Below are 11,267 nucleotides of genomic sequence, written 5' to 3'. Positions count from 1 at the left end.
CAGAAAAAAAATCTAAAAACTAAATGAATCTGAGTCAAAAATTATCCAAAATCATAAATCAGTGAAAGAAATTAATAACTACAACATTCATTTTATGTATTGTGTTTTTAGTTACAAAATATAAAGTATATAAATATATAATTGTACCTTCTATCAATGAGAATTAAGATAAGCAAAAGTATATAAATATATAATTGTACCTTCTATTAATGAGAATTAAGATAAGAAAAAGTTAACTTATACACAGTTTCTTTCTTAAATAAATTTTTATGCGTAATTTACAAAAACTATAAATCTTTCAATATATCTTTCAACACTTTTAATTTAAGTTTCATTCTTACAATTTGAATCAATTTTTTTTCTGTACATAACATCTTGTTTTTAAGCAATTCATGATAATTCATGATGGTATTAATGATAATAAATGTTGATCGTCTTCATAAAATGAATAAACTCAATGGAAATGATTCTTAGTTACTATTTGAAATTGAAAATCTGGAAATTTTCTTTCTCGTTTGATTTCCATATTGAGATCATCAAAGTAAAATACAAATCGAGAAACGAAACAATTGACGATGATGGAGGCGCTAAAAATCTAATGATTTATGCTTCAATTGATGTAATTAGTGTGATATTAATGTATCTGTGAGGACTACTAATTATAAGTGTATTTTGTTTCGAACTTTAGTACTACGTCACTGTTTATAACATCTCTTTGGTATTTTTGTAATTAGATTACTGTAAATTGGTTTGTTTCTCATTTGTTTTACGATGAAATTATAGTATTACTTCTGTTTAGATACTTGTGGTTATTATGTTAAAATTAACAAATAAACTTTACCTACGTAATGAAGGAAATTTAAATCATTAAAAGGAAAGAAATAGAAATTTATGAAAGATGTAGACACGGACAAAGGCAAAACACTATCTACATGACTACATTAATGCGACTGTTTTGTTCGTTTTCCGGGATTCCCGCAGCTAGATTACTATACGTCAAAATAAGTCGTGCTTTTGAGAACCCGACGCGAAGTTGGGTTGTAGCGAGTAGCGACACGCAGTGGGAGCGCGTCGATCCACTCACTCATACCGACCACTGATCATTTTTTAGTGATCGTAGATCTCATCTGTAAAATCGAATGAAATTGAATAGCGCCAACTTTTGAACGTACGCGTGAAAATTTTTTCTTTAATTATTAATGAAATAAGATAAATTTTAGAATATTCATTTACTACATTTGAAAACATTATAATTTACGCCAAATCTAAGTATATAACAGTAATTATGTTCAGACGAAGTTTGCAGTTTGCGTAATACATTGATGGTAAAGTAACAATTGGTTGGTTACAAAATTAATATTTTTTAGTTAAATTTGCTCATTGAAGTCATCCATGAAAATTCAATTTCGTGTTCCGACTAAATTGAAAGTACATTTGTTTACACGATAAAGCGTGGCACGCACTCGACTAGGTCTCGCTTGATTCGCCAAATAGTTGTAGGTCGTGATCTCTATGGTTTTTGATTTCGGATCGTACTTCTTGTCCGTGTGAAAAATTCGATCGCGCAACATGAGATCCTCGCTTTCGTTGTAAATGATCGAGCCACGACCCTGATTACGTTGGCTTTCGATTACTCGAGAGATGTAGTTTGAAGTCATCGTTTCGATCGTTCGACCCCGATCGTTGGTAGTGACGATTTTTACGGGCCTGTACTGACCGAGCGACAAAATTTGAGGAGTTGGGCCGCCCGGCGCGATGACTTTCGAGCCAAGGGCAACACATCTGGTCGACAATTCCACGCAAGCCGGTTCGAGGCTATTGTTTTGAGAGTTGTAACGTCGATTCAGTCGGAAATTGAAGTTTTCCAAAATTAGTTCCTCCGTTTCGTCGAAATAATGAAGCGGCGAGCTCGGAGGATTAAAATTCGTTGCTAAAATTGTTGCACGACGACCGTTAGTGGTATTGAGCAATTGCAATTTGTAGCCAGTTCGTCGGTCCAAGGTGGCTTCCACGAACTTCATCGACTGCGATTGCAGATAGCTATTGATTGTATAGCTTATATCGTTGTTGTCTACAGTAAAAAAGTATTTATTATTAAAATAAGAAAATAGTCTCTTTTATAGTGCGACAAAAATTGCACAGTGCGTAACTCACTATTAGGTAGGGCTGCATTAATCCGATTTCTAATTTTTTCGATTTGAGCGTTCACAATTTCTTTCGCTTGTTGGGTTTGCGGTCCACTAATATTTTCGTTAGCAGCTGTTGGTCGATTTCCAGCATCAGTATTGGATGGGGGATTTTGCCCTAAAAGTACAATAACGATAATATACCTTCAATGTTAATTGATATTATTACAATAACTTGCGAGGCTTTTTTACCTGGACGGTTATAATCATTATTACCAGGGTTAAAATTATTGTTTCCTGGGCGATTGACATTTCCATTGCCAGGGTTAAAATTATTGTTTCCCGGACGATTAAAATTTCCATTACCAGGGTTAAAATTATTGTTTCCTGGACGATTGAAATTTCCATTGCCAGGGTTTAAATTACTATTTCCAGGTCGATTGCCATTGTTGCTTGGGGGGTAGAAAGTACCACTGCCAGGACGATTTAAAATTCCATTACCTGGGCGGTTGAAATTACCATTATTCGAAGGGTTGAAACTTCCTCCACTAGGCTGATTCAAATTTCCGTTAGTCGACGGTTGAAAGTTTCCGTTGCCCGGGCGGTTGAAACTTCCTCCACTAGGCTGATTCAAATTTCCGTTAGTTGACGGTTGAAAGTTTCCATTGCCCGGGCGGTTGAAACTTCCTCCACTAGGCTGATTCAAATTTCCGTTAGTTGACGGTTGAAAGTTTCCATTACCCGGTCGGTTGAAATTGCCATTATTTGAAGGGTTGAAACTTCCTCCGCTAGGCTGATTGAAATTTCCGTTAGTCGATGGTTGAAAGTTTCCATTGCCCGGACGATTAAAATTACCGTTGCCAGGCCGATTTAAGTTACCATTATTTGGACGATTAAAAATAGGGTTTAGGTACGGATTATTGTCAAACTGGGATTGTCGATTACCGTTGTTTTGAAACGGCTTGCCATACTGATTAAATCCAATTTGGTACCCGGCAAATGCGACTCTATTTAATTCAATCGAAAAATGTTGTTAATATCTTTTCAATTTAATCTTTAAATGATTCATTAAAATCGTTATTAACTCAACAAAAATGTAATGTCCGAAAAATATTATAGCCCAAGTTCGCATGTTCTTCCAATTGAAAAAAAAGATGGATAGTCGAAAAAAACAGTCTAATTGACACTCGAACTAGCAATACAGGAAAACTGTATAGTACGGTTGTAAACTCGACACACGTCAAGGAAACCAATATTTCATACTTGCAATCCGAAAAATCGTGATCATTTGAAAATCGCATCGGCGACATTAATTTTTGTTGCACCTGCACGACGAATTGCGTACACCGATACTTTATATTGAAAACGATTTGAGTACGTTTGTATATACATTATATATGCAATGAAAACGTATATCACGCAGATACATACGAACGAGGATACAAAATTGTTTCATTAATTTTGTCAGTCGCAAAATGAATCTTTTGACGCGCCACGCGCTCGTGCGAGCTCAGCAAGTTGCATTGGAATTTTTTTCCCGCGGCAAAAAAAAATTAGCACAATAATATGTAATCACGCATCATCATTAAACTCTTTTTTCTCTTACTCTCGCGCGCGCGCGCAAGATCTCGCGCATTTATCATTTGACCGTACTGCATATACGTATGTATGTATACTTAAATATACACTTGCAGATTATTGGTACGTGTATAATACAACTTATGAGCATATATATGTACACGGCTACGAGCTGCACACACTACAAATCGCATCGTTATATACACGTGGCCGAACGAGCTATGAAAGATAATACATAAACACGCTATATAACGTATAGCAGGCTGCTGCTGCACGCACACACAGCTTCGATCCGAGCGATCAACTTTTTGCTCCCCTTTTTTTTTTGCTCTCCTCCTGATGGTTTCGTCAGAGACGTCGTATATTATAATGTACTCGGCGTCCACAGTCGCACATGTGTGTATGTACTTACGTACATACATATGTATATACACACAGGCTGTCATGCAGACACAGACTCCAACTGCTGCTGTCGCTGCTGCTGAGAGTGTGCGAGCCAAGGCGCGCTCGGCATCTCGCGCGCGCGGGGCTACACACACACACACACACACACACACACACACACACACACACACACACACACACACAAGAGAGTGAGAAAGAGAGAGAGCCTTGCGCCGCGCCGATAGAAGCCTGGCGTATTTACCGTTTTTTCACATAGTCTTCAAATGTCGCGACGATAAGAAACTATCTCTCCCTTGTCCGCAAAGCCGATCGAGCTCTCCGCCGCTGTATCGCTAAAAGACGCGTATAAACGACCGAATAATCATCAAATTCAGCCGAATACCAATATTATTAATTATATAAAACCGGAGACCCCGAGACGTTAATACACAAAGACGGAGCAGCAGCAGCAAAAAAAGAGGAAAGAAAAACAGCATCCCGATCTACATCTATATACCCGGAGTGCAGCGCGCGCGCGAGAAAGATTTTTTCACGCTGAAAAAACATAAACGCGCGCGCGAGTTTTATTATATACATTTGCAAATCGTCGTAATCGGACGTGTATATACGCCGGACACAAGCGCGCGCGCGCGCGAGACTCGGTTTCGCCTCGATATCAAACAATTATACGATTTTTATAAAAAGGTTTTTCATCGCGGACAAAAAAGTGTAACGTAATACGACTAATACGCTTAAACATGCTCGACGATTACTAAGTCGCCCGCAGCTGCTTCTATTAATACATTAAAAAAAAAATAATAATAATAATAAAACGAAAAAACAGAAATAAAAAGAAGAAGTGATTTGCTACGACGACGAGGAAGTTCGCCGAGAAAAAGAAGCAAAATATCGTTAAACGCAAAAAAAGGGCGCAAAAATCCAAAATAAAAAATATTACCGGCGAGGAAGAGAACGAGTAAAAAGAGAAAAAAAAAACGTATCATTTCCTAGATGATTAGACACAATACTTGTAAAAGTGCGTGCGTTTTTGCGTATACAACAATAGCCGAGGCACGTGTAATCACTGAAAAGGAAAAAGTGCAAGTAGCAAGTGATTTTGAAAGTTCCGACACTCTTAGCCACGAGCAGCTCCGTTTGGAAGGTATATCGTAATTACGATTCGCCTCGTGAAATGACTATGCACTTTACGACATAATACGGCACATAAGATATTGGTTTGCTTATTCCTTCGATGATTTGCACCTTGCTCCTTTGCTCGGGCTCGTATTATTTTTTTCCTTCGCTCTCTCGCTTGCCCGTCTCTCTTTCTCTCTTTCCCAGCTCCTTTTTTGCTCTCAGTGCGGCTCTCTCTCTCTTCTTTCTCTCTCTCTCTCTCTCTCTCTGCCCCGTATAGTCGTAGTAGTAGCATAAAACGTAGTCCCCTTCCAATGTCGAAAAAATATGAGGATTAAATTTGGGAAGGAAGTGTACGGTTTGTTCTGCTTTGATCGTTCGAATTTCTCACGAAGGTCATTCGAATCTCTGTGTGTAAGAGCGAACTGCAGTGGGTCGTGGAAAAAAATACACTTGCCAGTTGCTTCTGGCTGCTTGGTAGATAAAAAACCAAGAGAGGCGCGAGACGAACGAGCGAGGCACACGAGCGCGTGAAAAAATTCCTTCGGCAAGCATGTTAAATATCGTCGGCACCGAGTCGTTTCTCCAAAATTCCGCCAACAACATAAACAACAACCACAACAACAACAATAATTTTTTCATCGACGGCGGCGGTGGCTGCAACGACGACGAGGAAGAATGGAGATTGATATCCTCGCTGATAGACAAGTGCGCCGACGATCCGATTTTGGCTGATCACTTCGAAGAGATAGCCAACGTTATCGCTGACAACTGCATCACGGATTTTTCACACGTGTGCGTATTCGTAAAAAAAAAACGAAAAAAAAAGTAGAGGCCATTAAGACCCGATATAAATCTCGAACACGAGCCGTAATTTTGTTTTCTGTTGCTTTTTTTGCAGGACCAACAGCTCGGAAGACGACGACGACGATGCGGTAGCCGATATACTTTTCGATCTAATAAGCAACGACGACAATGATTGCAGCAGTAGCAGCGTCGACACGACTGCGTCATCGACGGGTTTCAACAGCGGCTCGGAAAAATTGCCGTCCAACGACACAATTGCGCCAGTTCCGATCGACTTGGAGCACGATCTGTCGTACCAAGTCGACTGCAGCGACGGCCAGGAAATTCCCGACGATGCCGTCGTCGTCGACAGCGGCAACGGCAACGGCACAACCGCCAACCACAACTGCACCGAGTGCAAAAAAAAGTTCAAGAAAAAGGCCTACTTACGGCAGCACTTCATCAACGTGCACCTGAAGCTCAAGCTGTTTCAGTGCAGCGTCTGCGACATGACGTTCGGCTACGAGAACGTCCTGAAAAAGCACGAGGAGACGGTGCACAGCGGCCTGCAGAGGCACAGCTGTCAAGTCTGCGGCCGGAAATTCGGCAAGAGCGCCAATCTCAAGCGTCATCTCATCAACGTGCATCTCGAGCTCAAGTCGTTTCGCTGCGAGACCTGCAACGCGAGATTCACGCAAAAAGTCGCGCTTCGACGACACCAATTGACGCAGCACCATCGCAACAGCGCCAACCAAAACAGCAACGAAAACAACTCGGACAGCAGCAGCAGCGGTCCGATATGCGACCAATGCGGCAAGACGTTCGGCTCGAACTACCACTTGAGCAGGCACAAGACGACGGTGCACGCCGGCATCCGAGCTTTCGGCTGCGAACAGTGCAAAAAGAGCTTCGCCCAGAAGGAGGACCTGATCAAGCATCGGGCGCGGCTGCACAGCGACGAGAAGCGCTACCGGTGCGATCTGTGCTGCTCGTCGAGCGGCGACGCAGACGCGGACGCGGACGCAGCTTGCAGATTCGCCACCAAGGACGATCTGACGAGGCATCGCAGGAGCGTCCACGAGAAAGCCAAATTTTTTAACTGTGATTCGTGCGATAAGGCCTTCGGCAGGAGATACTATTTGCTCAGGCACAAGGCCAAGGTGCATCAGAGTTGAGATAGATATTTATCGACTATCGTAATTTTCTAGATTATATTATTATCCGCGCGCTATAGTAAAATCGCTATTTAATATATCCTCGGATGTGGACACTCAGCTCAAAAATATGCGCTTGATGTATTCATTAGAAACTGGTGCTTGTCGTAAAAATTATTACTTATAGACTGGTTTGTATTAGGGTCTCTTCGATGATTTTGCGAGGAAAAAAAATTATTTTAACGTGTACGTGCATTTATTTTATTATAAATGACTCAAAAGGGCATTGAAAATCGTTATTAAAAATATCTATACGATTAAAACTCATTTGCATTTTTTATTGCCAGCAATATTCATATTCTCGATGTTGTAATAGTTGTCAATCGGAAACGTAGAACCTTGTCCGATCCTTACACGTTCTAGTCTTTAATGAATGTAAAGTCACATTCTAAACACGGTGGTGGTAAAATTGTGCAACACAGCTGTATTATTAGTTTGAAAATGATTCTTTTTTCTTTTTCAATTTTAATTTCGACGTCGAGTCGCAAATTGTTTACTATGCAAACATTCGACTGTATACGCGTGACCCATGTACCTTTTTCGACAATGCGATTTTACATACGCGCGCCTCGAGAGTCGTATTAAAGTGAGTCCTACATTTTATGCAAATTACGTAATCATCCTGTTCGGCTCTAAGCGTCCGCGCGCGCACGGCAGAAAAATGAATGGCACATTCGCATATGGGATTTTACGACTGTGTATGTGTTGGTGCATGTGAGAGGCAAGCAAACGCCGCGTATATGAATAATGCGAATCCATATAAGTCATTACGTAGAAAAAGATCGTCTCTAGTAAGGCACTTTCACCGAATTTTCGAGGCACAGCATCGATCCGCCATGGTTCTAAATCTTCGAAGTGAAATAGTAGTTTTCCTCCAATTAAAATCAAAAGCTATCTTTTACACGTAAAAGCTGTGAAAAATAATGAAAATATTACATTAAAAAAAAAAGTTTCACATCGAAATGTGTATTTGATGTAAAATATTTATCTGACAATTCTATCTTATTTGACAAGGTAACAGAGTTCCGTGAAATTTGTATTCCATTTAAATATCTATCTCGTGCGCTTGCCCCGAGCGTATGTCTATCAAATCGGAATTTCGCAAAAAAAAAAATGATAAGAGTTCGTCGCAGAAAGGAACATACGCGTGTGTCATTAACACTTAGATCTCGCCCAGCATTCATATTATTACGCACACGTGCGCACGAAATGATTTTTGAAGATCTTCGTCTTTAAATAACGGTACATTCGAAGTCTGGCAAACTTACGGTCTGACGGGCTAACATTTAATGTATCCGCTCCCCACAATGGCGCTGATTTGAGAGGTCCGTGATACTGTTGCCAGAGGTTTATTTAGTGTCAAATGTCAATAGTTTGATATAAAACAACCCGTTTGAAATGTTTACATATCAATTAATAATTTGGAACAAGTAATTAGGTTCAAATTTTCTATTACATTGTTCTTGATTTGTTAACAATTTTTTAAATTTCAAAGTTTAATTTTTAAGTGGACCAATATTACTGTATTATTAATTATGTCTGAAAATGAAGTTGATAATAATTCTGTAAATTCATATGAACTAACACCTAGTAGAGACATTTATTAAGTTCTTTAATTTATTACAGATAATTAAATGGGAAAAAGAATTGATTGGGTAGATGCTAAAATCAATGTATTAAAATCATGTATATAATACACGCATATATGAACTAAGTTATAAAAGTTGCTTATCTGTGTCCAAAAAAATATCTAAGTATCAATTTAAAATAATGAAAAGCAACATATACAATCTTCAATTATTTACTATTTAGTATTTTCCATCATTTTTGTCAATCAATAAAATACTAGTTTTAATAGAAAACATTCAATCATAATATGGCATCACCAAGTCAAGTCTCCTACATATCTAAAATGATCAGATATTAAGAGTTTCATTCTTTTACAAAAACACTATTCAAACTTTACAATGTAAGAAATTATTAATAAAAAATAAGTATAATTAGAACTGAAGCATAATTAAATAAAATAAAAAAGTAAAAGATTTTAAAAACAGTAAATAAAACAAAAAATCATCTATAAAATGTTAACATCTGATTATGATAAACTTTTTTTACATAGCACTTAAAAATCATGTGTTAAATAACATCATCATACTTAAATGCAAAAAGCATCAAACTATCAAAAAATAAGTATATTATTCAATGTACTCGATTGATTTCATTACCTCAGTTCTCATTTAAAATCATTAGTATCCATCATTCCTCTTTACAATCTTGAATCTATGTAATTAAATGAATGGGACGAAATTTTCTTCTAAGATGCTCTTTGTTTGTTCGTTTAATTTTACTTTTTCGATATCCTGCTTTCAGTTTAGGTTTTAGATGTTTGGGTTTTTTAAATAAATTTTTTCTTCGTGGGATTGCTTGATTAAGTGTGCTTTTGGAACTTTCATCTTCACGTCGTGTATATAAAATTTCTGATTCAACAACATCTACATCATTAGTATGATTGTAAGCTCCATGATTTTCAAGCCATGAAACTACATGATCATTTTTATGAAGTATTGCTATTTTTATCGGTGTTAATCCAGCCCAAATTGGTGATTCAGCTGGCAGAATCTCATTGACGTTAATATTAGATTTGCTAATTAATTTTTTTAGTAAACTTTTATTTTCTCCTTTGGCACATTCTAAATGGAAAAGAGTTAATCCTTTTCCTAGGTTGGTGATTCTGTCTTGCTCAAATTTTTCAAGAATAATTTCTATTATCTCGTAATCATAATGTGTTATTTTGAGTGTGTAAGGATCAGCTGAGGTTGCCTCTAATAATTTGATAACTGCTAGATCTAAAACAGTTTGTCCCAATGTGTTTTTTAATCTGATGTCAGAATTTTTATTAATTAAAAATTTTAAAGATCTTTTACACCCAAATGCGGCAGCGAAATGTAAAGCTGTAAATCCAGGCCAAAAAAATGAATAACTTTTGACAGCCATATCAATTTTACAGTTTCTTTTCAATAAAACTTCTAACATGTCAACTTGATTGGTTGCACTGTACAAATGAAAAAACGTTAATCCATAAGGATCACTTGGGTTACCTGAGAATTGATAATCTCTAAACCAGCACTGATCCAATTCTCTGTCATGAATATAAGCTTTTTCAAAAGCAATATGAAATGGAGTAGTCTTCTTTGAATCTGTAACAGCAATGCTTGCACCATGATGAATCAACATCGAAGCTAATTTAGTGTCACCTTTAGAAGCAGCAAAATGAAGCAGAGTTGAGCCTTTCAATTTTGGAAATGTCCAATCAAATGGTTCGTTAATAGAACCTCCATTTTTTATCATATAAGTTATATCTTCTATAATATCTTCAGAAGAGATTGTGTCCAGGTAGTCGTACTTGTTGGACTTGAAATCGTCCGATTCCATTCTTAAAAAATTATAATTATATAGACTATGAGATTTTTTGCTGTTGAACATTTAGATTTTATTAATTAACTTACTTGTTTTCTAGTTGAGTTTACGAATTCCCAAGGAAAGAACGTTAATGGATGAAATCTTTTCTTTCTTCCTTTGATCTGAACATGTAACGATATATTTTATTGGTTGCGGCAACAAAACCTCATAAACTATATAAAGATGTATTGCTGTGATGCAAAATAACGATTCGTGTACACTGAATGATGATAAGACACTGGTGTAATTTTCTTTTAAAGTAGACAAAACTACTTGATTTACGAACATAGCCCTAGCGGACTTCAAAGTCAAAACTCAAGTGTATTTTCGTAAAGGTCAAATGGTGATAATATTTACATTTCTTTGTCTAGGTACGACAAAAAAAGAGCTTAGTTTCATGTCCTTTTTATTTATGTTTATTAAAAAATAGTATACCCCTAATTTTAATGTCAAGACAAGAAATCGGTATAACTACTTTTCTCACAAAGAAAGTTCTAATTATTACGACTCACAATACTTCTGCAGCTTGCCGCTCGTTTGAATTCATTCCTAGAATTGCCGGCGCGTTTCGACCCGCACTTGTTTG

The 11,267-nt window shown here is 37.5% G+C and overlaps 3 protein-coding genes across 3 annotated transcripts; 1 reads left to right on the top strand and 2 right to left on the bottom strand.

The window, feature by feature from the left end:
- Window positions 1–1,224: 1,224 nt before the first annotated feature.
- Window positions 1,225–3,558, bottom strand: LOC111694400 (uncharacterized protein DDB_G0287625-like). Its single transcript, XM_023462482.1, has 4 exons — window positions 3,212–3,558; window positions 2,379–3,133; window positions 2,155–2,304; window positions 1,225–2,071 (listed from the first exon to the last, which is right to left on the bottom strand). Exons 1-4 carry the CDS (start codon window positions 3,256–3,258, stop codon window positions 1,401–1,403), a joined length of 1,623 nt encoding a protein of 540 aa, XP_023318250.1. The 5' UTR covers window positions 3,259–3,558; the 3' UTR covers window positions 1,225–1,400.
- Window positions 3,559–5,438: 1,880 nt separating this feature from the next.
- On the top strand, window positions 5,439–9,262 carry LOC106650569 (zinc finger protein 184-like). Its single transcript, XM_014368665.2, has 2 exons — window positions 5,439–6,017; window positions 6,124–9,262. The coding sequence occupies exons 1-2, from the start codon at window positions 5,776–5,778 to the stop codon at window positions 7,181–7,183; spliced, it is 1,302 nt and encodes a 433-aa protein (XP_014224151.1). The 5' UTR covers window positions 5,439–5,775; the 3' UTR covers window positions 7,184–9,262.
- A 103-nt stretch (window positions 9,263–9,365) lies between these two features.
- On the bottom strand, window positions 9,366–11,217 carry LOC106650571 (putative ankyrin repeat protein RF_0381). Its single transcript, XM_014368666.2, has 2 exons — window positions 10,729–11,217; window positions 9,366–10,655 (listed from the first exon to the last, which is right to left on the bottom strand). Exon 2 carries the CDS (start codon window positions 10,652–10,654, stop codon window positions 9,503–9,505), a length of 1,152 nt encoding a protein of 383 aa, XP_014224152.1. The 5' UTR covers window position 10,655; window positions 10,729–11,217; the 3' UTR covers window positions 9,366–9,502.
- Between the last annotated feature and the right edge of the window lie 50 nt (window positions 11,218–11,267).

The sequence above is a fragment of the Trichogramma pretiosum genome, unplaced genomic scaffold (assembly GCF_000599845.2).
Source record: "Trichogramma pretiosum strain Unisexual culture from Peru unplaced genomic scaffold, Tpre_2.0 scaffold3, whole genome shotgun sequence".
Classification (NCBI taxonomy): domain Eukaryota; kingdom Metazoa; phylum Arthropoda; class Insecta; order Hymenoptera; family Trichogrammatidae; genus Trichogramma; species Trichogramma pretiosum.
Note: the sequence above shows the minus strand (reverse complement) of the source record. Positions and strands in the feature narration are given on the sequence as shown.

Coding starts and splice junctions, on each gene's coding strand:
- LOC111694400 (XM_023462482.1), bottom strand. CDS start 3,258: ATGCGAACTTGGGCTATAATATTTTTCGGACATTACATTTTTGTTGA. Junction 3,134..3,211: donor GGACATTACATTTTTGTTGA/GTTAATAACGAT, acceptor TGAATTAAATAG/AGTCGCATTTGCCGGGTACC. Junction 2,305..2,378: donor TAATGATTATAACCGTCCAG/GTAAAAAAGCCT, acceptor TTGTACTTTTAG/GGCAAAATCCCCCATCCAAT.
- LOC106650569 (XM_014368665.2), top strand. CDS start 5,776: ATGTTAAATATCGTCGGCACCGAGTCGTTTCTCCAAAATTCCGCCAAC. Junction 6,018..6,123: donor ATCACGGATTTTTCACACGT/GTGCGTATTCGT, acceptor CTTTTTTTGCAG/GACCAACAGCTCGGAAGACG.
- LOC106650571 (XM_014368666.2), bottom strand. CDS start 10,654: ATGGAATCGGACGATTTCAAGTCCAACAAGTACGACTACCTGGACACA.